The sequence below is a fragment of the Columba livia genome, chromosome 6, assembly GCF_036013475.1.
Source record: "Columba livia isolate bColLiv1 breed racing homer chromosome 6, bColLiv1.pat.W.v2, whole genome shotgun sequence".
Classification (NCBI taxonomy): Eukaryota; Metazoa; Chordata; class Aves; order Columbiformes; family Columbidae; genus Columba; species Columba livia.
Genome location: NC_088607.1, coordinates 36,066,333 through 36,093,413, shown reverse-complemented (window position 1 = coordinate 36,093,413; position 27,081 = coordinate 36,066,333). Strand labels below are relative to the sequence as shown.

The window sequence follows — 27,081 nt, the reverse complement described above, 5'->3', positions numbered from 1 at the left end:
GCGTTGTCTTTTGCTGTTGGTGTTTGTTCGTTTTTTTGTTGTCACACAACAGTTGTAACAACCAGCCATCTAACATCAGCCTTCGGGACTCCCATCGTAGGCCAATATTAATCTATATCATTGATCCTCTAACTGGAGGGGACACAACAAGGGTTTGCCCCAAATGCTGTGTTTCTAGACCCAGACTTGCAGCAGCAACACCCACGATGCCCACCAGCACCCTCAAGCCAGAGCAGGACAGGGTGCTCTCTGCCACTGGTTTCTGTCCCGGGCACGTCCCTGCCAGGCAGCCTGTTCTGGGGGTGTCAGCCCTGGGGTCCTGCAGGTTTTGTGAGGAGCGATGCCCCACAGCACCCAGGCTGGGTGGATGTCTCATCCCACCCCATTACCTGCCTAGGAAAAAGGCAAGGGGTACTCCTTATCCTCAGGCTGCTCATGATCCATTACTCCCATTACCTGAGCAGCAGAAATTCTGGACAAGGAGATACTCTTGATCTCCCAGCTGGTTGGGGAGGGAGAGGGGCAGCCCGTGTGGTGCCGGTGGGGCAGGCGGAGGGTCCCCGTGTCCACACAACCCAGCCAGGCCCCGCTCAGCACCCCAGGGACCAGCCCCCTTTGGGGAGGCTGAAGCCCCAGCGCGGCAGGGGCTGAGCCCGTCCCAGCGGGATTGTGCAAACACAAACCCCAGTGTTACTCTGCGAGGTGAACTTGGTCCAGATCTCCGCTGTGCACTTTGCACTCTGGTTGTGGTGACCTCATGCTGGGTCCCTCAGCAGTGTTTAAAGTCCAGGGGAGACGGGAGCTCACCTGCCTGCTACGCACAACGGCTCGGTCCCACTCCTCCCTGCCTGCACGGGGGCTCTGCGGCCTGGATCTGGACTGCAGCATGCGGCTGCTTTTCAAGGCAGTGGTTCTGTGCCTGACGCTGGGCTTGAGGCAATGCACCGAGGAAACGACACAGGAGAACACAGTCCACCGAGCTCCCCAAGCAGAGTCATCCTATTCAGACTGGGGCATCGAAACCATCCGGGACAGCTTCGAAACGGTCAACAGCTACTTCGACTCCTTCTTGGAGCTGCTTGGGGGAAAAAACGGCGTTTGTCAGTACAGATGTCGATATGGTAAGTGAACTTCACTCCTGCTGCCACCCCTCTCCTCGCCCTTTCCCCTCTTTCCCTCTCGTGTGGAAACTCACAGCACTTTCCTTCCCCAAGACCACAACCAGCTCCTATCTGTGACCTGACCAAAAAATCACACAACTCCTCTGCTAGTGCCAGCACAGGCACACCAAACCCTCCTATTTCCCTCTCAGACTGATCTTGAAGCCAATGCTCTGTGTGCAAGGGGACAAGAGGAGAGGACGTGGGTTTTACGGGAAGGGCACAGAGGTGATGGGGCTGCCCGGAGCCCTGCAGAGGAGGAGGAGGGTGGGCAGCGAGGCCCTGGAGGGGAGAACAGATTTGCAGGCCCTGCAAATCTGACTCAGAGGGGGTTGTGTCACCAGCAGCCCTAATCTCAGCAACCTTCGGAGTGTCATTATTCAGCAGTTGGCTAACAGCATGGGCCAGAAGAGGGGAGATAACAGCAAGGTACACGAGACTGGCGGTCACCACGGAGGAACCTTTAGTACTCGAGGCAGAACGAGGCAGCTGCCACTTGCCTCGGACTTCAGAGTGATTTTACTAAAAAAGAAGGGTTTGGTTTGTTCTGGGGGCAGGGCAAAGGGGTGACATCTCAGGGGGAGCAGGCAGGGCAGGGCACTGAGTGTGCAGAGTTCTGGGGGCTGCTGGGCAGGCAGGGGCACCAGCAGCACCAGCCACCAGCAGGATTCCTGCTGAAACAACCTGTTTGGGAACAGCAAGGAGGTTTCCTACAGACTGTGTCCTCTCCCCAGCCTCCTACAACTGTCACCTCAGCCTGCCCAGCCACAACTGCCAGTCCGCCCTTTTCCCACCACCTTCATCCCACGTCCCTAGTGACAGCCTGGGCGAGATGCTGATGAGCAGGGAGGTGATTTCAACCCCTCTCCTTCCTCTTCACACACACAGACTCCATGCTTTGGAGAGATCCCCCCGACCTAGGTGCAGTCTGCACACATCACATTTCCTCCTGAACACGGCTGCACGCTGTGCCTCTCCAGCCTGCGCAGGGCTGTCTGTAAATGCTTCCCGAGAGATGCAGCCGGGGGGAAGCAGCATCTCCCACCCCTCCCTGGCCAGCAGCGAGGGTGTCGGGGGCAACAGATGCTGCAGGGCTGGGAACCCAGCTCCCTAGCAGGGCAAGAGGGCAGGTGGGCCACCCTTAGCCAAAGTGGGGCCACAAGGAGAGTTTTAAATCAGCCTTAAAGTTGTTTCATTTGTTTTGGTTTGTTTCTAAATGATGTTTATACATCTGTCCTCCCGCTCCTGCCAGCTCTGCTCCCCAGGCCCCACGCTAACAGCAAACAGGGAGCAGCAAGCCAGGCTGATATTCAGAGCTCGTTTCAGGGAGCCTGAGGACTCACCAAGTCCTGGAGAAGTCATCGCTCTTGGGCGCATCCCGAGGCCGGGACTTTCCCTGATCCTGCACTCTGGGCAGGGGGAAGAGCATCTCCATGGAGCGGTGCAAATGCTTGCCTGCTCCCTGAGAGCATCCTGCATCTTGTTGAAGAAATGTTTTACCTAGAATGGAAAACAAACAAGCACGTCGTTAGCCTTGTTCTCATCTTCTGCTGAACAACTCATTAATCAGTGGCTGGAGGAGCAAACTGTTGAAAAGCTGCCCGCCTGCCTCCAAGAGTCTTTCTGGACCCTTCCAGGACCATTTGTTCATGCTCGTCTCTAGCACAGACACTGCGAACTGCAAGTGGAGGGGACGCAGCGATGATCCCAAACCAGTGAGACCCAGTCTGTGCTCAGAACAACAAACACAAACCATCTTCATAATCTTCCTGCTGAATCAGGGGCCAATTGCTTTTTCCCCAGGCACAAAGCAAAAATTATGCCTTCTACTCCCTTTCATTTCAGGCAAGAGACACCGATAATAGCTTATTTTACTACGATAAAGGTCAGGGCTCACCTGTGATTGCCACATCCATCTTCAGTTGAGCACGTAGCACTTGGCTGTTCTGGCTCTAGGACTCTCCTCTTGGTTTTTCAGCAGCTAGCGAGGTCTGAAAACAACCAACTTGATGGATTACTCCCTTAAATCAGGACATTAGGGTTACACTCGCATTTGCTGGCAAATATCTCCTTCTCCTCACAAAATCTCTTTCTTGGCATCTTTGTCGGGGGGAAACAGCCTGAACTGGAAGTAAATCCCTTGATAGCTTCCTTCAGCTGTCTGGCCAGGCAGGACTTCAAAGTTTTGCCCAACATTTGGTCCTGGTGGGGGCTTACAATGAGGAGGAACATCCAGGCTGTGGGAAAAGAGCCTTTAAAGTCAGGCTCTCCACATAGTGCTAGAAGGCTGTGGTATGTGCAGCAAGGTCTGCTCAAAGCCTGCGGTGCAGAAGTAACAATGGACCACTCAAAACAGCAAAGAGCCCCAAGATCATCTATTCACCCACAAATACATTCGCTTCCTGCTGCCAGTGTACCAGTACCGCAGTGCCTGAGACCTCCTGCATCGCCAGCAGCTGTTCCAGCCAGCTGGCCGATTTCCAGTCTCTTGGCACAGCTACAACAGCCTGGAGATATTAAAATGCATTAGGGAAACGTGCTTCCCATTAGAAACTCAACTTCACTCTCCTCTAAGGCCATGCCAGCGAGGCAGTGCCCTGAAATAGATCTTCTTCCCAAGAACAGGCTTCCTCAGCGATGCTTCTATGCACCAGCATCACTCCTCAGCGTGCTGCTGGGCAGGGCCTGCTGTGCTGGCAGCTGTCTTTGGTGTCCCCCCGGTGATGCCCTGCAGCAAGCAGACAGACCGCAACAGGCCCCTGGTGAAACGCCGCTAGAAAACAGCCAGGGTGACCCCCCAAGTCCTTTTGCTGTCGCAGACCTGTCTGTAATGAGGAGCAAGCAATGAATGATGACGAGAGCACGGAGTGGAGGCTCATGGAGAGTCAGGAACGCTGATTATTTCTGCTTTGCTTTTGTTTTCCCGTTAGCTGGAAAACAAGATGTAGGAGAGAGGTTAACTGTGGCGTCTCAGACTTTATCTGCTGAGAAAGAGTTCACAAAGGGGCACTTTACAAATGATTAAGCCTTGTTTTTCAGAGAGGAGGGGGCAGGTTTCCTGCAAGGGCTCATCTTGAAGGCAGTTCAATGTTTTGTTGGTCACCACAATTCTCATGTCAGATTTTTGTTTCCTCAGGACAGCTTTCTAAGACATTATAATAGCTGTCACTTCAGCTTAACAGTTTTCTCTGGAAACTCAGCTATCTCCATATCCCCAGGCAGTCCCACTTCTACTGTGACTTGCCACCTTATCCCATTAATTGACAATATGCTGCAGGAACATAACTTATTGTCAATATTACAAGAAAGTCATTAAAACTTGACCCCATCCTGCAAAACCCACCTTGGATTTTGAACTTTCCTCTGCCTCATCCCTCAGTTCAGGGACATTTAAATTCCGAGTCCCAATTCTCATCCCCTTCCAAAAGAACAACTAGACTGTACACTGCACTCAGACCTGGGTGCTCATTGTATTGCATGTGAGCCTTAGGTCATATAGATTCAGCCCACATACAGACATAGTTCCTTCTCTCAATAGCATAACCATGAAAATAGCGTAATGTGCAATGTGTTGTGAACTCAGAACTTACCTTGCATATGTTTTGGTGTGAAGAATATCCTATAATGATGGCGTGCTGCAACCAACTGATTTGTGTCTACCTGCTCAAAATAACAATGCTTTCTGCACTAAAATATTACATCTGGAGCATGGAGCAGATCTGACCTATTCAAAAGGGGCCAAGAAAGGTAGAAACACAGCAGTAACTGCTGTACTGAGAAACCCCTTCCCACAGAAATGCCATCACCTGGTGGTAACATCAACTAGAGGCTTTATCTTGGCTTGCAGACAGCTAAATCCTTGGTGCACAGTGCATTTCTGTAGGCTTGAAGAAAATTGGCTATTAGCATCTCACAGCTGGACGGGATTTCAGTTTGTTGTTTATTTCTTGCAAATCTGTTGTTTAAACAAAACCTCTCTGGCAATTTTTCCATTTAGAAGGTGCTGGGAACATTCCTACGTCAGAGCTTTTGAGGCGTTTGCCTGTGAGGGCTTCTCAAAAACACGGCAGATCTGTGGTTACATTAACCACTGGTATTTTAGGTACCTTGACAGAAAAAAGTGTCCTGAAAAATTAACAGTGCTGACAAGAAAACAGTGGAAGTGTTTCTAAGAACCCAACCCTGCCTGAAGGGCTAAATTAGATCTATTTTTATGTCTATATAAATTCTCTAGCAGTGCTCAGGGAAGCAGAAACTTAACCCTAGAGGTGATGGACTTAGAGAAGGCTCAACTCACACATTTTTTTGTTGGAACATTCACACGGCTTACAAAGTTTCCCCAGAGCAGAGTTCAAATGTCTTGTTTTAACACCTCGTTTTGCATCCGCAATCTCCCTTTTGTAAACCCAGCTGGGACAGAAGCAGAACCAGCACTGAACACAAATCAAGGGGCAGTAGAGAGAAAGCTGACTCCACGCCGGGCTGGTCTCCACGACTTCTCCAGTGGAGAATCCTCTTCCACCTTTAAACAAGCTCCTTGCACAGCTGAGTCAAGCAAAGTAAAGTAAAATAAATTGCTGCTGGAGCTACTGATCGCCAATCATCTGCTGGACTCTTTCTACACCAGATAATTATTGACAAAGGAAATTCTTGCTCCTCTGTGCCTAAGAAGCACACCTGGGGAGAGCAGAGAAAAAGGGACAGAAATTATTTTAAAATGTGGCAGTGCATCACCACCTGCAGAAAATGGACCAAGACAACCTCCTGCTCTGAGCATGCACGGTCTAGCACAATTTTGCAGAGATCCATAGCTCACCAACGCTCTGAGAATGAACCGAGGATAGAAAGAAATGCCCTTGCTAAGCTAGTGGGTTAGCTAGTGGTTTCTTGGAGGAGTTTAAAACCCAGCCAAGGTGATCCCAGTTGTGCAGAGCTCTCAGGAAGCACGTGAAAAAGCTGCTAGGAGGTCTGAGGCACTAACTCCAGCACGAAGGGCTGCTCAACCACACACTCCAATGCTGCAGAGAGGGATTTGCCCATTTTTAAGAGCTGGGGAGAGTCTTGGACCTAGAGACTGAACTCAGACCATTTTAAACATTTGAGAAGCGCTGGGGACCCAATTTACGCACAACCCAGTGCTCCAGTAGCCATGCCAGAGGAGATACAAGCTAAGCCAGGCTGCTGAGCCTCGCCAGGAGTGAGCTGAGCGCATCCTCAGCCAGCTCTAGCACCTTTCCCTCACTCCTTGCATCCCCTGGAGGAGAATGAAGTGTTTGGAGATGCAGGCCAAAGGGAAGCTGCCTGTGACTCCTTGCTTTTTGGTGCTACTCTGGGGAAGATCGGCTTTCCTAACATTTTTCCTTTCTTTCTCAGGGAAAGCTCCGATGCCGCGACCTCACTACAAACCCCAAGAACCCAATGGCTGTAGCTCCTATTTTCTGGGGCTCAAGGTACCTGAAAGTGTATGTACTGCCACGGCCACCATTCCCAAATGATGCAATTCTCTAACCACGGCAACCACCTCATAATATTGGGGAGGGAAAAGGCTACGCAGTGACCGTGTGATGGCTTCTCTTTGCAGCTGAAGCCAGAGCTCTGGAAAAGCCAGGAAGTATCACTTAAGAAAAGGGGGTACCCGGCCAAGCAGAGCACCATGTGCAGAAATGTATTTTATCAAGGCCTTGAGCAATCCCATGCCCTTGTGATAGAACAGGGAGCACGTTCAACACTGGGCAGCTCAATGACAGAGCATGATGTGCAAACAGCAATACTTGAATGCATTCTCCATACCTGGCCCTTCATCCCCTCCCATGCCTTTTGCCTTTGCCAAGCACTGAAATAAACCTGTGGGGTTTATTACTGTACCCACTTGTTATTTTAAAAGCAATTAATATGAGAATCACCAGGAAAAGCACTCCCATGAGGCTCTACGAGCAAGAACTACTATTTAGCTCATGCATTATTGCTGCCCATGAGGCCTGCAGCAATTAGGCTCTGAAAAACCCTCTCTTTACAACCCATTTTTCATGTTAGAGTAGTTCCTGAAACTACATTTCATTACAAACCTTGTGAGGATTTCTGTGGTCCCTCCTCCTTATGCAGGCGGTCATGAGTGCTGACTGCAATGAAGAAACAATTTGTCTCCTAAATACCACATGAGAAAGGCCAAAAAGAGGAAGAATTTACAATAAACCAATGAGTCCAGTCTGTCCGGTCGACAGGCCTTCTGCCCCATCTCCCCCATAGCACCTCTAAGCAAGCAGAACTCCCCTGCCCGAGCTGTATTTGTGCTTGGCCTTGCAAGTGCATCTGTGAGAAATTAGGAATTAATAACACTTATAGCAGATTTATTAGGCCAAAAAGTGGGACTTGTCAGTCAGGTTGGGGGAAAAGGAGGAAAGAGAAAAGGGGCCTTTGCCATCGCTGGCAAGGACAGGGTGCTCTCCAGTGAGCTCTGCCAAATGAGAACCAGCAAATGGTCATGAAGGGTCTGTTCCCCATCTCCCTACCAGAGGTGACAGACAGAAGAGAAGCGAATGTGATCTGTCCTGCATTAATGTCACCACTTTCTTTACATGGTGAGGGAAAAGCATGTTTTCTCTCCTCCTGCCCCAGCTGTTGGGGGTAGCTTCTGGAAAAGAAGCCAGCTGGGCTCTGCAAAACCTCACCCAGTCGCAGTTGTTTGAGTCTGAGGCCAGGAGGCAGCCATGGGACACTTCTTTTCTCTCCCCAGCTAGATTTGGGCATCCCTGCCATGACCAAGTGCTGTAACCAGCTGGATATTTGTTACGACACCTGCGGGGCCAACAAATACCGCTGCGACGCCAAGTTCCGCTGGTGCCTCCACTCCATCTGCTCCGACCTCAAGCGCAGCCTCGGGTTTGTCTCCAAGGTGGAAGGTAGGCTTCCCGGCTCGCGGCCCCTGCGGAGGGAACAGGGAGGTGAGGGAGGGCAGGGAGCCCTTTTCTTGCCAAAAGAAACATAAGTCTGCAGAAGGGAGCAGCGCATCTGTCCCGTGCTTGTCACAGATGAGTCAGAGCTGAGTGAGAACACATGGTTCTGAGATCTGCACACACACACTTCTGTCCCAAGACCGGACACCTAGAATTATTTACATTTGGAAAACATTACAAAACACATGTGGAAAGAATAAAAAAGAACCAACAAAAAAAACCCAAACCCTGGAAGCAATCCCTTCAACCTTTGGACGCCTGCTCTGAGAGTTCAAACACTTTCACAGGAGGTCAAAAAACCCTTCCAGAGCCAGTAAGCCACACGCTGAAACCTGTACATGGCCAAGGGCCAACAAACTGGGAGAGCCAAGGACAGGGGCTGTCTGGGAGCTGGTTCACAGGTAAGAGATGACGATGGCAGCAGGGACACACCACAGCATGGGTGGTGGCTGAGCTGCTCTGGGGAGGTCTGCATTGCTCAGGAGCCTCTGTGCTGACAAAGATCTAGTGACATGTCAGCAGTTCAAGAGCCACCCTGGTTTTGCCTAAGTTTAAAAGCCTCAGTCTGCAAGTTTGAGAAGCTTTTTGGTAAAGGCTGCATTGGGTAACCTCTGTGAAAGAGTGTCCAGGCCACCAAGACAAAACAAAGATGTGGACTGAGATACAAGTGCTACAGGCCAAGTACAGCCAGTCTTTTTTGGTCATCCTTATCCACAGGTCCACACTCCTTGGCTGAGCCAAGCCACCTCTGGCTACAGTCAAGTAGGACTAGATTCCTCCAGCATCTCTTGGTTGCCTCAGGAAGCACAAGGGTTGCTAACATGAACAAACATCTGAGCCATCCTCTCCTTCCCTTGCTCTGCCTCCTCTTGCCTTGTGCTCTATACCTGCTGCTCCCTGTCCTCAGGGCTGCTCCAAGCAGCTTCTGTCACACAGTTTTCCACCACCATCCCAGCTCTTCTCTGGGATTCTTTCCCCTGAGTCAGCAGGAGTTCAGAGGCAGCAGGCAGGGGAAGAGCAGCTGCACTCCCTTCACAAGGGCACAAACATCCCAGCTGCAGCACAGCCAGTTAACCAAAGCCTCAGTTTTCCCACTGACATGCTGCCACCTCTCCAGCTGAGCAGACCCCCAAAGCAGCAGGAGCAGAGCGAGTTGCTCGGAGAGGCCAAGACGAGAGGAGACAGTCCCAAAGACCTTCCCAAATCTCTTACGCATAGAGCAGTCAATATTAGTGCCAGTGAGTAAGCTCTAAAAGACCTAGCCTTAGCTCACTTTTTAATGACAAGCTGTTTTGGGCTTACTTTTGGAGAAGAGAAGGGGCTAGCAGTAAGGCAGGCCATATCAACAGCTCCACTGTTGCAGCTGCAGGAGGATTTTTCATGCTGGCTGGCAGCTGGCATTGCACCTCCCAAAAAGCAGGAAAGCTTGGTTAGTAGTGGCTATAGGCAACAGATGGGAGAAGGAGCCAGGAAAGACAGTATCGTGGAGGTCTGCTGGGACACCTGCTTGGTAAACGGTGCTATTTGCAGTGCCCCACATGATCCGTCAATGAGAAAAGCCTGAGAGAGGCTAGAAAGGAGAGGGGTTAGGGAGAGGGGAGTTGGTGTCAGATTGGTGCCACCCCAGGGAGAAAAGAGCCCTCCGTTCAGCAGAAGGGAACCTCTGGATTTAGAAAAACTGCAACACCCGTGCTTCCAACTGCAAATACCACACAAGTCAGTGCAGGGCTCAGGCTAGAGGGCTTCCACCCAGCCCTCAGACATCCCCAAGTGCCTGTTACTCACCTCCCTGATCTTTTCCTCCGCTGCAGCTTGCGAATCTATCGCAGACACCGTGTTCAATGCCGTCTGGACCCTCGGCTGCCGGCCCTTCATGAACAGCCAAAGGAGCGCCTGCATTTGCAACGAGGAAGAGCGAGATGAATTGTGAGGAAGAGCAGACACCCGGACTGCACGAGCCTGCTGCCAAGCGTCCCCTCTCTGACACTGCACCTCAGCACAGCAATTTCTCTCAGGCCTCGCACGGCACGGGGGACTCAGGCCAAGCAATACACATCAACTACAGCTTTTGGGCAGAGGGGAGCGAAACGGGAGACAGCCTGTGGCTATAAGAGCAGTGGTGCCTGCTGTCCACCACAGATGCAGTTCAACAGCCCTACCCCTTTCCAAGTCCATCGGCCCGTATGATCCGATGCCAATTTTCTCTACAGCCTGATCAGGAGAGAGAGACAAGATGTAGTGATGGTTATAAACAAGGGGCTTCACTTGTTTATTTGCCTTAGACACACACGTATTAGCTCCCCCAGCCCCTTAACTCCTTAATTTGCAGGGCAAGGCATTAGGTTTCTGCAACCCCTGAAAATCCCAGTGCATGGACACATTATTTACATTTTTCTACCACTGGTGACAGACTGAAGAAGAGGGGTAATTTACTTTGAGTATATTGCTCACACCCATCCCTGGCGTTCTCCAGCCTATCATTATATACCCTGAGACAACTGCTCATTCAAACACTTGTTGGATCCCCAAAACGATTTAAAACATCCAGGGTTTCGGTAAGCACGAGAAGGACTTTAAGTGTGTTTGATACAGGCGCAACTCCTCGAATCTGGGCAGAAGAGAACCAAAGCCCATTGTGCTTGAGATGTGAAATCCCAGCACTCTCCCATAGTCTCAGGAGACAAAGCCACTTTTCTTTGGCAGCGCCACCCAGACCTATTGAATTATTTTCCTCCTATATCATTTAACAAAGGATCCCTTTTTATACAAAATGGCTGGGTATTCCCCTCCAGCTTTTGCACAAGAGAAACAAGAGGCTCGTGGTTGCTTTGGATGAGATATGTAAAATCCTGGAGGCTTATCTGTCAGGCGGGTTAGGGCTTAGATGGTACCTCAGCGGGACAGAGATGCTGCCAGCTGAGGAGTCATCAGCAGTCTGAGACGAGCATCCTTTCCAAAACGCAGTTAATACTTCCATCTGCTATGGGGAGCTTTTATCGCATGCAAAATTAGGGTTTAAAGTGGTCTGTGGAATTTCATCTCCATAGAACGTTTGCAGACAGCTCTCATTTGCGTTTCTTGTTGAAAGGAAGTTGCTGCTGGGTGCGTGTGTGATGCCACATAAATACTTCAGCATCTTCTGCAAACATATTTATGGTTATGTTCTTCCATCTGCCACAGAAAAGCTGAGGCTACAGAAGGGTGATTTCACAAGAAAGGAAAGAGTTCATCTTAGTTATTTTTCTCCTAGTTTGTGTTTAAATGTATGCACGGAGCTATAAATTATTCAAGCCCCGTATTCCTGTTCTTGCCAGTCATCTTTGCTTTACAGTGAGCAGCAATGAGACATTCATCTGGCCCCAAACAGCCTGAAACACCAAGACCCCACCGGTATTAAGACCAGGAAAACGTAAGTGACCACATGATGGGTGCTGGGCTATTTTCCATTAAGGAAGACTTTAATTTACACTGATCAGACATGATAACGTCCTTTCCTCGCCGTGCTAATTCACTGGAGAGTGAATACCGCATTGCCAGGGTTCACTGCAGTGTGTGTCGATCAGAGCATGAGGCTGCACAATCTGATCACCCATCTAAGATATGTTTGGCTAGGAATGGGAAGGAAGCATTTCTTGCTCCAGATACTTCCCAAATTTTGTATTTTGTTGGTGAAATGCTGCCTGTTGACAGTTCTAAATGTGAGCATACTCTTATGATTAAATGACAAAACTTAAAAACAACGACAACAACAATCTATCTTGTCTACACTCAATAGCCGGCTGGCTGGCAAATGGCTTAAAGCATTTTATAGCTCAAGTGATATCGGGTTAAAGCCAAGCCAAGCAAATGATGACAAATGATGATATTCACTGGAGAAATGGAAGGGTTCTGAAAAGAAACGATCTACACACTGACGCCTTGGAGACACCACTAATATAAATAATCATTTCTTCGTGCTTTCAGACCACCATTCATCCCAAAACACTATCGACTGCTACACGCAGGGCATTAGTGCATTTTTCTCTCCAAAATTAAGCTGTGGTAACCTGAAAAACCCCATGAGCAGCTCTACAAGGAAACTTTTGAGCCTTCAAGTGGTGGCAGGGACTCAAACCACCAGATAATCCTGCATGGGAGAAAACCAGTGCATGAAGCACAGTAAAACTTCTACAGCCAAACTAGGAATCGTCTTTGCTCCCACCCTGTTCTGAACAAGATGACGACATTGTGCTCACCCGACGGCTTCCTGTAGGCAGCATTATTTGCAATTCTTGCTGATGTTCAACCCATTTGGTCAGCTTGCCCTCTCCTAGCAATGGCTCCTCAAGCAGCAATCTCCATTTCTGCTGAGGACATAAAAGCAGGGACTGGGACAGTATAAAATACGTGTTTCCTCCTGGACATCCAATGTTGAGATGTTTGCTTTACATCCTAAGAGAGAAGGAGGTGACAGCAGCCGGAACAACAACAACACATGTCGGGCAGCCCTGATGCAGCTGGGATTTTGAAGTCCCGTTGGCCGTGTTGGTCGGATCCTCGGGAGCATCAGCGTTTCCTCCCCTCATTACTCTTACAGATAATTTAGCTGCGGAGCAGAAAGGCCGCTTTGCATGCATTTGTCAGGAAGAACCAAACAATGCGCGCAATAACAGAAATAAGCCAGGAAACGAACCTTTCCCTCCACCGCTACCCCACGTCCCTTTCACATGAACTAAAAACCTCCAGTTGCCTCTCCAGAAGGCACCAGATAATTAGTTTCATTGCCTAGAGGTTTTTCATTTCCTTTTTATTCATGTATGGGTAGATAACACATGAAAAGTATCTTTCCATTATATATTTACTTATCATCATGGAAACATTTGCATTTATTCTAACACACACACACGTGCACACACATTCCCAAACTGGAAAAGCAGCCCTGGAGCCATTTAGAAAAATCCTGAAACACGCAGCCCATCACATGCCCGTTCCTCACTAGAATCCCACTCACCAGAAGAATAAATCTGTGAAGTGGAATATCACTGAGGTGATTTGTGTCTCCCTTCTAAGTGCTCCCCTCAAACAGACTCCTCATCCATTTGAAAGCAGCAACAAATTTTGGCCTAAGCAGCAATTTGGCTGCTTTCAGCCGAAGTAGAAAGCGGGTAACACAGGCTGGGGGGACTTCTCACCTTCCGGGAGACTGCAAATACACACAGTCACTCAGACAACGCTGCCACGTCCCTGTCACCAGGCTCGCTGGGGACAAGTGTCCTGAGGACTAACCACGTTACAAATGATTGCTGTAAATACCTAACGAGCATTCCTCTAATCCCTCCATCACAGCCACAGCCTCTCTAGACCAGGGTAATGCATTGCAGCCTTCAAAGAAAGACTTGGCAGCGGCACGCTTGGGAACAGGGGGGTTTATAAATGTTTAATGGTCTTTTTCTTACAATCAAGGTGCTAGAGCACTTACAAAAGGCACCACAGTTTTGGTGCGGGAAGAAGTGGGAGAAAAATAATGATACACTAAATGCAAGAGTGTTAAACTGCACGCAATCATCAAAAGACACTAAAAAATCAAGTCTTATTAAATACCTTTTACTATTTAGGAATAACATTTAAATGTGCCCGTGATAGATCTGAGCTTTAGCTGCCTGTAGCAACAACCATTTTATAGCTCCAAGGATTTTATATGTTACGAGATATATATTTTTATACATGTTTTTATTAATGCTCGTCCAAAATCTCAGCTTCAGCATCATTCACGGAACTGCATAGCAAACACGTTCAGCTATGATACTGTTTGTACTGTCTGATGAAAGAAGGGCTTGAATAACATTTCTTTAGTCAATGAAAGAGTCCTGTGGAGCCTGCAGACGGATACAGGGAAAGACAAAGTTGGGTAACGCTTCAGGCCTGCAAAGCAATAGGGTCCCTTCAACCAAAGGGTTGTTGGTAAGAAATGCAGGTAAAAATCAAACTGTTCTGCAGTCCAGGTTGCACTCAGTGTGCAAACACAAATCACAAATAATCACCATGCAGACAGGGAAACAAGTCCTGAGGTTCAAGTGGGGCTTTACCAAACAGCCCTTGTTTCTCAAACAACCACGAAAAAAGGCATTGATAAGGAAGGTTGGTCTCGGGCAGAGATGCTGCTCCAGTGGGTGGGTTTTAGTCGTCAAAATCGATTCTGATGGGACCACCTGTCAGGACGTGGTTTGCCACGCGACCAGATTCCTCCTCTTCCTCCTCCTCAGTCGCAGCCGACCTGCGCACCCGCCTCCGGCAGCCCTGGGCGCAGCGAGAGCTCTCATCCAGCGCCCCGCAGACGAGGATGCGGCAGTGCAGGAACACCTCCTGGAGGGTGGCAAGACAGCAGGCCAAGTCAACGCGTGGCGTTGGGAACCAGAATCCCAGTGTACGGCCATTTCTGTCCCCGCATCAATAAGGTCTTTATCCACTGTCACCATCCCCACCCAAACTGGCTGCTCCATTTTCTTATGTGCCCAGGAAAGGGGACATTTTCCAAGTGCCTGGCTGAGATCTTAAAGCGTGGCATCTCCTTCTTTGCAGACATTCAAACCTGCCTGGACACCTTCCTGTGTAACCTCATCTGGGTGTTCCTGCTCCAGCGGGGGGATTGGACTGGATGAGCTTTTGAGGTCCCTTCCAATCCCATACATTCTGTGATTATGTGATCTGTCTGTTAGCCAAGGGCGAGACACAGAATACGAAAGCATGAAATGATGCTCCAGAGGAAGGGATGAAAATGCCCAGAATAAGCTTGGAAGAGCTCGCATGGACTGGTAGGAGCTGCATGGTAGGAAGCAGGCCAAGAAGGCATGAAGGCCCACAAGGAGATGGAAACACATGGAAAAATTTGATGCAAGCTGAGAAAACATGAAGCTAGGAGACTGAGGGGCAAAGGAGGAAAATGCAGGTCGCTGAGGGAGACTGGTAGCAGTGGGGAGAAGGAGAACACAAAGTGCAGGCAGACAGCTGCCTTTTCTCTCTGCACACTAAAGGATTGCTGCTCCCTGCCCTCTAAATGACAACGAGAGTAAGCAAGACTCCTGCAAGCAGCAATTAGGAAAGCAAATATTTGTGAATGGTTGGTCAATGGTGAAAGTTTGAAGCAAAATCCATTGCACAGGCCAGGAGGATGCAGGTTGGAGGCAGCAGTGGCAACCAGACGGCCAAGCGACGTTTCTGAATTTGGAAAGATCTCATCCATTTTAACCCTGCCGAGGCGCTCCGGGAACTGGAGAGGCAGCTTTATGCCTTTTGGAGCAAGCAGCATTGGCTGAGCATCACAACAGTGACAGAAAGACCTGATTTCTTTTAGCGCAGAAAAGCAAAGGTATTTGCAATAGGAAAATGGCATTATCCTTCAACTCTCCTCCCACTACAAAGCTTCTGCCCCAGTGCACCACCAGCCTGGATGGCCTGGTATGGGAGCCTTATATCTGGAAACCTGGTATCTATACTCACAAGAGACAGGGAAGATAGAAGGTGGAAGAGATTCAAAACTATAGACTGTCACGTTTTAAAGATAGGACACTGCGTGACGTGCCTAACTCAACAGGTTTCTGTTTGGTGACTGGGAGCGCTTTTCTCTCCCAGCATACAAGTCCACTAAGACTACCCTGTAAACAACAATTATTTTCACCTGCTATGGCGGTGATGTTCCACAACTGTCCTTTATATTTTATTTTAGTTGTTTTCATCATTCTCTCCTAAAATAAGTGTGTCAGGCTCCTGAAAGACACAACTGCTTGGACAGGCAGAGCAGCATCTGCCTTGGGCCAACCATTCGCACTCTAGTGTTAGCCAGCTCTCTGCTGAGACTCTTCAGTCAGATCAGGGCTGATGCAATATCTAAGAGGTGATTTTGGAACTTACCTTGTTGTCTTTGCCCACAAACTTGAACACAGGAACCTGGAAATGCTTGGCGAGATGGTCCTTTGACGTGTACTGCTTCACGGAATCATCAGAAACGCAGCTGAGGAAAGCAGAGGAATAGGATTTAATGGGTTTCCCAGAAATGGAAAGAGAAAAAACATCCCAGCCTATTCAGCCAGAGAAAGGGAAGGAGGTCCCGGCTGTCTCAGTCCATGTTACTTCCTCTTTGGCCACAGGAGAAAATTGGGGAATGATGGGTAAAACCACCAGTGATGATAATGGCATCTCCAGACATGAAGAGCTCAGCACAAGGAGCTGGCAGGACACAGTACGGTCCCCTCGGCAGAGGGGCTGCCAGAGAGCTGCAGGCACGGCTGTCCTCATTTCACCTTCCTGTGCAACGGTCTGCAGTGAGCAACACAGTGTATGCTGTATAGACAGTATATAATGTGTTCCGTGTGCTCTGTACACGCACATATATGTACATAAATCACACTTAAAATGAATAGGCTGTTACCCATGTTACTAAAATATCACAGATGATACTTCTAAAAAACCACAATCTATCTTGCTTTAAAACGTTTATATTTTTCTTCCTGCTGGACTTGATCGGCCAACTCAAATTCGTTACAGCTAAAATTAATAATTTCACCTTCTCCATCACTAGCACTATAAAGTCATGTGAGAGGTCACAGAACTGCAACAAAACAAGCCACTTTTATAAAAAGTTACACTTCAGGTGCAGTCTATTTATAAACTATTACAGCCTGTTTAGGGTTTGACAGAGAAACAGTCAGACAAAAAGTTACAGTGATTTGATATTTACTGCTGCCTCCTGCAAAGCCGTAGCCACGTTGAGAGGCCCACATGCTGCTTCTACGTTCCATCTTTACACCAGAAATACGTAAGGCGTTGTCAGAAACGCTGACATTTGACATGTTCGACTATTAAAGAGCAGCAAACCCCACGTCTATACGTAGCTCTGCTTTCATAGAACGCGTGTTTGGAAATCTCTATGCTTTTTGGCTGACAGGGCTCCGTGGGCGGTAGATCTGCCATCCCTCCCAAAATGGCCCTTCTCTGTGTGCGGTAGAGCCGTGCGTGTTCATGGAAGCACTAAGTATTAGTCTGATTGTAACATTATTCTCACCACCACATATTTCTGTAGCTTTTCTCAGCCAGTGGAGGTCACAGTCTGAAGGGGGATATCCCTGTCTGCAGCACTTGTCTAGTTAACTTGCCCTGGAAGGCACACAATGAAAAGGTATCCAAGGGGGGCTAATAAATTAAGACTGTGCATCTAGAAATATTGACATAGATTCCTTTCCCTTGAGGCCAAACACTAGATATAAGTTGTTTAGGAAAAGATTGCGTTTACAAGTAGCATTCCTGAAGGCATCTGATTGTCAAGAATGACAGTTAAAGATTTTTCATAAGTGACCAGCCAAGCTTTGGGGTCATAAAGTCAACTCATAGGCATGTCCTCATTTACGAGCATAGAAACTGTGATGCTTCTTGGACACTGGCTCAAAATGACTCCTAAATCCCAGGTTCTCCAAAGGTTCTTCACTCTGGTGGCAAGAAACCTACTGGTTTGGGGCTAGGGAGAGGGAAAATGGAAGAACAAGGAGGAAACAGGGATACGTGGAGCCAAGTATGCCGAGTATGTCGTGCTGCAACGCATGAGAAAAAGAGCTCAGAAACCTCCCTGGTCAAGCCCTTTTGTGTTGTGCATGGGGCCATACCATGTCCCACCCTCTCCTAGGAACCCCCCAGCCCCTGCTTCCCACCTCAGAGAGGTGAGAAGGCAGCAGGGAGCACAGGTATGGAAGGAAAACAAGTGACTCTGGTCAGATGTGGGGAAAACAGCCCTTTCCTGGGCAGAATGTGCTCAGGTCAGGAGCAGAGAGCGGCTGTGCCGTGGGGAGTGTGCTCTGACCCTCATGCTGGCGGGCTGCAGGGTAGAGAGAAGGTCTTGGAGAATGAAATCACCACCTTGGCTGCCCAAGGTGTGACTAGACGAGCCTTGCAATGGAACTACCTTACGCACATCACGCTCAGATAAATCACAGCTCCCGGCCACATCACATTACAAGGGATTGCCCTCAGTGACACAACCTTGCTCTGATGCCCCAGAGAGCTGCAGATTTTATCGCCTGTGCAATCGGTCAATGCTTTTTCTTTATTTTTGGTTTGAGAATGAGGAAGAATGAGATGAGAGCTGCCTCGGGGCCGACAGGCTGGGCTAGCAGCAGTACAGGCTGTTACAGTGACAGCTCTTACAGACCCTGATTTCCAGCACGGTCACATCAGCATAGGGAGAAGGTTGAGGAGTCCCAGAGAAAAAGGCTCCCACCTCTTGCCAACTGGAGAATTAACAGGGAAAAAAGCAGGAGAGGGAATTTTCCCATCCTCAGGCTAAGGTATATCCCCTCAAATTTAAACAGTGTTTACCTCTGAGAGCTCCAGTTAACTCCTGCAGTCCTGATGCTACATAATCGAACATTTAAAAAACCCATCTTTATTGCTTTGGGCTTTTGGGCCTGGGTTGATAGAAAGAAACTGGGTTATTACAGAACTGTTTGGAACCGGGAGAAATCAACAGCGTACTCAGCTCATTTTACTTTTTAATTGCTGCGAGCACACAGAGACCGAACTCCAGTCAGCTCAATGGCAGATCATCAGCCTTTGGTGTAAGTGAGTGGATCCATTTAAACACAGCACAGATCAGGGGGGCTGCAGTGATGGCTGGAGAGCAGAGCAGGAGGAATGAGGCTCCAGCCCACTTCTCCCGTCAGTGAAGTTTTAATGCCCTCTGCAGGATAATGGTACCAAAGGGGCTGCTGGTGCTGTAAATCCTCTGAGTAGTGCTGTGGTAAATTCAAGATATGACATTTTCTGCCTTCTCCCTTCATCTCAGGTTTTGGCCACTGGTTTGAATCCCATCATTTTCAGTCAAGGTGGGAAGTGAATGAATGTTTGGAGCCTTGGCTCTTTACAGAGTCCGCAGGAACAGCCAAGCCAGGGAGTCAATAAATCAATCCTTCCATTACAGATCTGCTTATAAACCCCAGAAATGCCAGGAACAGAACTGCAGCCTAGGACGGAGGGAAAGCAAGCTAATGCTGAAAGCTTTGTCAGAAGGAAATGACAAGAGTATTTTGTTTACTGTACTCTGTAGAACCCTTTTGCTACAGGACAATCACGTAGCACTTGTCACCACCAGCTGTAACGGTGGGTGACAGCCTGGCAGCTGAGGAAATAATTGTTGTCCTCATTAGATGGTTTGGCAGACAGAACAAAGGACTTATATGAGACCCCAGTCCCTTGACTGTTGGGCTCTGACACTTGGGTATGTCTTAGATATTACTGTGGCTGGACTTTCCTCCCTAGAGGGCAGCAGACTGGTTTCCAAATGCGACGTTCCCACAGCGTTGTCTGGTTAAGCTGCCAGGCACTGCTGGATGGAAACACTCCACAGCGACATTGCACTGTGGCGCTGTCACATTAGCACCCACCAAGTGTCTGAAAACAGGGCTCATCTTCGGAGTCACAGCAGAGCCCACAGCAATGTGCCCCAAACCTCTGACACAAAACCCGTTACACTGAACCCACAAATCCTCTCTGAGTTTTTTTTACTAGGGTATCCTGGAAAGATCACGAAACCCAAACACCTCAGAAAATTACAGCCGAACTGAGAGACCCTAAGCTTACTGCATTGACGGGCATCAGAGAGAGAGAAAAGCAAGGGGAGCTCCTGGAGCTCCAGCCAGAACCAGCCATGGAGTCTTCTGGCTCCTGTTATAATAAAGCCATTATGAGAAAATTAAGACACTTGCTCCAGTTGCTGCAGCGGCTGCGCGGCAGTGGCACGGAGCCATCGGGGGGTTATGCCGATTGGTTTGGCACTCTGCAGGCTGGCAGAGAGAGGACATCAGGAAGGATATCTTTTCCACTGGAGCCAACTCAATTATCCACAAGCCTAGCTACAGGAAAATACGTCCTGTAAAGGCCGTGCTTGGAGTAACCTGTTTCACCACCTCCTGCTGTTTCTCCCAATCACTTTTGATGGGAGAGGGGCTCTCAGCTTGATGGCCTGGCTGCTGGTTGTTGCTAGGAACACAGCAGACAGGCTGCTGTAGAGAAGTTACAGCGTTTCCTGCATCACACAGACAACGTGAATTAGCTCCCCTGCCAGTTCCCATCTAACAGCCAGCAACGGAGGGAACAGTGAACTCACCCATCTTGAATCAGGTAGTACTTCAGGATCTCATCGATTTTGGAGGTGGGAGTGGCAAAGCAGCTCTCAACCAGTGTCTCCAGTCCACTGACATGTACCAAGGGTTCGATCCCGAAGTACAGAGAGTCACGAAGCTTGAGGGTGGGAGGAGCACCCCTGTAGGGTTCATCAAAGTCTTTGTCTTTGAAGATCTCAAGAGTGAAGGGAAAGATGCCCTGGTTGCGGCTCATGATTTCCAAGGGGGAGTTCTTGAGGTTGGGCACATAACCTTCGGAGATGGTGTACCGGCGTGGGAACTCGCAGGTCACTGGGATCAGCAGCTTGCTGGTGCGGACAATGATGTCCCCGTTGCTTCCTGGAGTCTGCTTTGGCAAGCCGGTCACTAGATTGGTGGCAATGATTTTATCATTTATTACCTGCAGCAAAGAAAGGATTTTAAGGGAAAGAGGAGATCATTGAGAAAGACGTCTCTGAGTTCAGACTAGCAGCCAAGTTTATCTTGTTCAGGAAGTTCAGACATAAACTAGCCACTGAAAGTACAGCTTGTGAACTCATATGCTGTGACCAGAATGATGCTCACCCTTACCTACAACCTAAGGGCCTCTATCAGGTTGCTGTCAACTTTGATGCACTGTACTCCTGCATGAAGCAGAGGAATTTGCTTCCAGTTGCTATTTGCTTCCAATTTGCTTCCAGTCTCCGGTTCCTGACCAGTTGCCAGTATAACTTTTCAAACATTATTGGGGAACCAGATTGTATCTCAACATGAGGGTGAAGAGTGACACCACTTGTGCTTTCTGCACCAGAAAGACAGTGAAGCTGCCTGTGTGAAGTGCTGGGCGAGCAGAAAGGAGCGCCTATGATGACAGGGACAAACCACCTACATTGGCTTTATTCCCCAAGTAGGCCATAGCCAAGTCCCCAAATCTGAGAGACCCCAAGAGAAAAGACAGCAGTGGGTATACATACATCTACAACAGTGCCGCAGGACTTCAGGGAGAAATGGATGTTGACGTGAGTGCCATTGGACACTCCTTTGCATGAAGTGTTGATGAGAGAAAGGTCCAGGCCTCCAACCAGGTCCTTCGGGATGCTCACCTCAATAGAGCTGGACTTGCATAGCACTGGAACTACAAGAAAAGTCCCCAGAATAACAGTCTGCACTACACAACTATGAGGGAGTAACAGGGAAGTAGGGAAGGTCTCTACCAATTACTGTGAGGGGAAAGAAAGTGCAGTCATATGCTACCTTTAAGGTACTACCTAAGCACAGTAATCTAACTGCCTATCTTAAATTCCCATCTACACAACACAAACATTGCCCCAAACTCTCCTGGCACAGCGATTCCACAGAAGATGACGATGATGATGGCTATACTTGCAGCAGACACTTAGCTACACAGTATTTCCAGTATATACTTCATACTCAGCAGAGGCTTGTTTGATGTCTCTTCCACTGCTGTGTCCTGGGAAGAGCCTTTCACACAGACGGATATTAAATTCACAACACTCCAGGCAAAGCCTTTTTTAAGACCCTTTATCAGGTTTGACATCAAAGCCAGAACATGTCAAAACCAAGCAGAGTAAATCCATATAGATGCCAAGCTAAAATGGAAGCACCTCAAGACACCATCATAATATTTTTATAAGCAATAAACCCAGCTCTGACAAACAAACCCAATTAGCTCACTCATTCCAACCTCCTTCCAACCTTTGAGTTTTATTACAGATTTCCATGTGAACTTTTAAAAATTAAATTCCATTACATAAAAAGTAGACAAAACACAGATTGGACAAAATGAAAAAGGAAAGAAGGAATAATCTTCAATAAAAAAGTAATTTTTATATATATATGTGTGTGTGTGTATATATATATATATATATATATATTTTCCCTGGGTGTACACATATCTATTCAGTTAGGTACAGGACAAGCGTACTAATGAATATATTCTGGTCTCTTCTCAGCCAGAAGAACAACCCCCCTCCAGAATTTCCATTTATCATATTTTAAAATCACATGACCAAACTTTTGGCAAATACAGTAGTTCCCAAGGTTTTTCCTAAAATTAATTACAGTCTCAATCCTTGACATTCATATCATCTGCCTTCCCTTTGTTTCCATCAAGTTAATGATGTAATCCAGGATTCTGTATCTTGGATACACAGCACGGGGCTAAAACACGTGTTTTGCCCCCCCTTAAAAATTTATCATGTCCCAGCTAAAATATAATATTTATATCAGCTACTGTGTACCTGCAGGGAGTCTTTTTTATTAAAAGTTGATCTTTTCAAGGTGATATGCTAAAATGCATGCAGTGTGCCCAAAGCAATGTGCTCTCATAATGCTATAGCTGGTTTAGAATAGAAAATTAAAGAATTACCTTAACTTTTCCTTCATCCGCAGTAGAAGGCGAGTGGGAATAACCGAGCATGTCAAATGGCAAAGCTCGTAAGGAGACAAAGGGACTTTGAGAAGATGGTGCAATGCAGAGATGACTATCCTTTGGAGAATGGACTGGTTCCATTTGGATTTAAAGCTTCACTGTTCTAGTGACTTCTTGATGAATAAGAAAATGTAATGTTTTTATAAAGGTGTCATTCAGGGCAAGAGAATCTGGATCCCAGCTGCAATTCTCCAAAGTTCAGGACCAATTTACTTCACACTATCTCTGTTTCTAAATTTCTTTGATTGGCACAAAGGGCAAGAAAGAGGAGACACCTACTTAACCTCTGCTCTGGCACTGCAGGAGCTATCTGTGTGCACTCCACCACCTGGACACAGAAACAAGCAATGAAACCTGTGAGCAGATCCAATTATGTTTCAAGCCAACTCATCACTATTTGGGAAAACACTCCGGGAAGCTCCTTATACCCACTGTCTCAGACTAACTGGTAATTCAATTCAAACCACGCTAGACATTTGTACACAGACAAGTAATCAATACCAAGAACAGCGCTTCAGTCCTACCAATTTAACAGCGGTGCTGCAAGCAGAGGGACTGCGCGGTTCAGCACCCAGCAGGCCTGGTGCCACCAAGACAGGCTGCAGCAGCATCACAGGGAGAGCTGAAAAGCAGCTGGCATGGTAGCTGTGATTGTAAGTAAACACCTTATTCCAGGGGAAGTGACAAGGTCCTGACTGCCAGGACTGAGATGCCCGGCAGAAATTAGTTATCCTGGGCACCCAGGAATCTTCTTTTAATTACGATTTCTTGCATCCCTTCAGAGAGCTGCACTCTCCTGCCTTGCTGTCAGCCTCCATCTCTTGCATCCCTGCCCTGGGCTCACCGCAGCCTGCACGGCTCGCGAGGGTCTCACCCATGTCTCTGCCAGTCGAACGTTTCAGTTCTTCACCCTCACACACTGCAGAGCATCTCTAAGTGCTTGGAAAGCCTCCTCGTTATTGCTTTAAACTCCGCTCTGCACCAATGCCTGCAAGTCCAACACTCATTTTGCTGTCTGCTGTTATTGGCACCATGTTCCTAGTCCAGCCTGTGGCTCCTTCCTCGGCCATTCAAAGCACAGCTGCTTGGAGCAGGGCTTATCTTCCTGTACAGACTGCTCAGCAGAACAGGCTCTCTGGGGCTGGGGAGCTCCGAACCACTACTACAAACACAAATAAATACACCATTGTACCCTGCTTGGCCACACACGAGGCTTGAGCATGGGAGAGGGGAGAAAAGTGTTTCACCACCACATTTAAGAAAGGGGTGAGGTACTAGAATGGTCTGCAAAGTTCCAAACATTTCCTTGGCTGGTATCTTTGTGAGAAAATTGTAGCCAAGGATGTGATTTCTTGTGGAAGATGATTAATGTTTGTTCTGAAGGCAGAGACAGTGCAGGGGGTGGTTGATAGGCTGCAGATCCAATTGCTTCAGGCAACTGTGCCTGCCCTGCATTGTTAATTGTATCACTATAAACCTGATTAGAAGCCATAAAAAATTGTGTGGTACAGTTCGAGATACATTCTGTCATATCTGCTCAAAATTGCAGACCACTGCGTGGGGACATAAATTTAAGCAATCTTGCTTTATGAGATGCCATATTCTGAGCCCCAGCTTGGCACCCGGCCGTGCTGCTGCTCTCATTAGCCGCCTCAGAAGAAGGAGAAACACTGGCTGGGAAATGCACGGCCTTCTAACCCTGCTGGGGTTGCCTCAGGGAGCCAGGATTGAAGAACATTGCTCTTTTTTGGCCTGTATCCATCAATCAGACCTTCAATCGGTAAGTATAATCACAGCTCTTGGAAATCTTCATCTCCTCCTCCCCAGCAGGCTCTGCTGGAGCAGCAAGCACTACCGAATCCCAAGTGTGCAGTGCTCGCCCCTGAAAACAGCACCCTGCATTTCTAAAAAGCGTAAAAAGCAGAAATATCATCAGGTAGAACTATTCCGACCTCCTCTCTGAGGCATATCTGCCCTGTTGGCCACCAGGAAGTCTGGATCTGTTCCTCTCACTGATGTCTGGGCACTCTGTAACACATCAGACCACGTGAGATTCTGAGCACACCAGCTCATTGGTAATAACTAAAGCCCGAGTGAATTAGCCCATGGCAGGCTCCCTTTAATTGCATTTTAGATCCTGCCCTGGCTATGGCCTGAGTCCAGCCCATTAGCAAGTTCCCATGGAGATGTCTGAAAGCAACCACGCACATCCTTCACGGGCCACCACGGCAGAACACAAGCAGAGAGCTATGAGGTCAGTGTCTACCAGAGCAGTCCTGCGTCTCCTCCAGCTTTGTGCTGAGACTGACAGTTCTGAGAAGTGGCCAGGCAAGTCAGATAAGGCCCCCCAGAGAGAATTACCCCTTCTGCCTTTCGCATGCCCACATAGGTCTCTTAAACACACAGTTTTGACTCAGCGTCCCTTCAGCATCTTCTCTGTAAGACCTTTGCTTTCAGCACCTCAGCAGGGCTTAGCTAGCTGTGGGATTATGAGACCCAGAAGAACCTCAGGTGCAAGACTGTAAGAAGTCATTGCATGAGAAGCTACAGACCTTCTGCTTAACTCTCAGTGCCATCAGGAACTTTTCCCTGCTCCTTTACTCCATGCACTCACTGCTATGGAGCTAAACTGGCACCTAGGAGCCTGCAAGTATTTGCAAAGGGAATTTCATTCAGCTCTTGCAACTCAAACCAGGGAACATGTTTATTTTGTGTGCACGCTATAGGTGCAAGTGAGGAGGCAAGAAGGATGCCCTGCCTACAGGAATGGAGTAAAGTTCTGATGGAAGGTCTTCCAAGGATAATGTTGCCCTTGCCTCTCTGCAGCAGAAGCAACAGTCAATTCTCACATGCTACCCTGGGCACTTTTCCAAGGGAAAGCAGAAACACCTAGTATCAGAAACAGTTCACGATATAGGAACGGTTAATGGAAGGGCTATCTGGGGAAAAAGGCCTCTCTAACCCCCAATTCTTGGAAGGGACTGAACCACCTTAGTTGAAATTTTAAAAGCCCAGTTTGAAGCATGGAAAATTTCAGTTCCAATAGCATAGATCTGGCAAAGGCATACACAGCTGAAGTGGAGCAATAGGAGATGTTAAGCAATCTTAATTGTAAGCGAATACTGCCAAAAGAGTCTGTGATGCAAGATGCACCCAGCTGGGTCCTGTGTGATAAAAAGAGCAATGTCTCCAGGCTCTCGGTTTTGGATGATCTGTCATTAACAACAAAGCTCCATTAACCACACTGGAAAGGACAGACTAAGAGAACACAATAAAAACTCGAAGAAAAGTTCCTTCAGACATACTTTTGACGTCCACGGAACAGAAGCTGTCAGAGAGATTTTGTTGACCTACCTTGGCAAGTGTGGTTGTCTTCTGACAGAACAAGCCCCCTTGGGCATTCACATTGGTATCTGTCTTCCACTTCAATGCAGGTATGACTGCAGCCTCCGTTGTTATTGTGACAGCCTTCAATTTCTGAAAAAAACAAGGAAAATCAGCACATTCTGTTCTGCCAGCAGCTTTGCAGGCTCCAGCATATACTCCTGGCCGACTAACAACCAGTGCGACCAACACAGACCTCAAAGGCACCAGCACAGTGAAAGCTCACTCCCAAGAAAATGGGCTGGAAACCTATTTTTAATGGTACAATTTCCCACGTTTGCCATTTCACCATGGAGTTTATAAAGAATTCTGTGAAAAAGCTTACCAAATTAAATCACAGGCTATAGCTGGCATCCATAAGGTGGCTGAATAGGCAGTCTTCAGCTTGGCCCTTTCTGACTTCTGAAACATCTGCTTAAACTATAGTTTTATATTGTTTCCTACTTCAAAAGGTGAGTGAAAAATCCTCTTAAACCTTCTACCATGCGGAACCATGTTCGGTCCTTTAGTCACCACCTTAATTAAAGCCCTGGGATTTGCAGGGGAGGTGTCTTGGGGAGGAGAGATTCACAGGCAGCAGCTCCTATCCCCACCAGGGAAGACCAGAGAGATGACGACACACTCTTGGTCTGTGGGCTTCCCAGCTGGGATGGAGGTGAAGACACCGGATTCCTGCATCCCGGCTTTGTGGGCTGAGGACAAAACTCTGCTGGTAGGGCTTTGTTTAGCAGGAATTCTCTTAGTCTGTGCGTTTTAGGCTTAGAGGCTGGCTGCCCTGAGGCGCATTATCACAGGGACAGAACAACACAAGTTCACAGGGTAAGGTCGATTCCCTTCCTAATTTTCCCCAGTTCTGAAGTGCAGAGGAGGGAGGGCAGCACAGCCAATAGAAGGATTTGTCATGTCTTTTCTTACATCTTTTCTGTTCACGTGAGGCATTTCTCTGAGGATCTGACTTCTCATGTAAAAAATTCCTAGCCACTACAGCTGCAGAAAAGAAACTGAAAGCT

The 27,081-nt window shown here is 48.1% G+C and overlaps 2 protein-coding genes across 4 annotated transcripts in view; one reads left to right on the top strand and one right to left on the bottom strand.

Moving 5' to 3' along the window:
• The first annotated feature begins 788 nt into the window (after positions 1–788).
• Positions 789–11,865, top strand: PLA2G12B (phospholipase A2 group XIIB). 2 transcript variants are annotated; one of them, XM_005505212.3, is made up of 4 exons: positions 789–1,121; positions 6,534–6,610; positions 7,894–8,059; positions 9,925–11,865. In XM_005505212.3, the coding sequence occupies exons 1-4, from the start codon at positions 887–889 to the stop codon at positions 10,041–10,043; spliced, it is 597 nt and encodes a 198-aa protein (XP_005505269.1). In that variant the 5' UTR covers positions 789–886; the 3' UTR covers positions 10,044–11,865. The 2 variants fall into 2 exon arrangements, with proteins under 2 accessions (XP_005505269.1, XP_064924180.1); XM_065068108.1 differs by having other exon boundaries at positions 6,534–6,622.
• A 1,643-nt stretch (positions 11,866–13,508) lies between these two features.
• OIT3 (oncoprotein induced transcript 3) overlaps positions 13,509–27,081 on the bottom strand; it is a 29,390-nt gene continuing 15,817 nt past the window's right edge. For both annotated transcript variants that reach the window (XM_065068096.1, XM_065068095.1), the window contains exons 5-9: positions 26,042–26,164; positions 21,210–21,370; positions 20,241–20,656; positions 16,001–16,100; positions 13,509–14,455 (exon numbers count right to left, since the gene is read on the bottom strand). In XM_065068096.1, the coding sequence (XP_064924168.1) occupies positions 14,270–14,455; positions 16,001–16,100; positions 20,241–20,656; positions 21,210–21,370; positions 26,042–26,164 (986 nt within the window). In that variant the 3' untranslated portion in view covers positions 13,509–14,269. The remainder of the gene's footprint in view (positions 14,456–16,000; positions 16,101–20,240; positions 20,657–21,209; positions 21,371–26,041; positions 26,165–27,081) is intronic.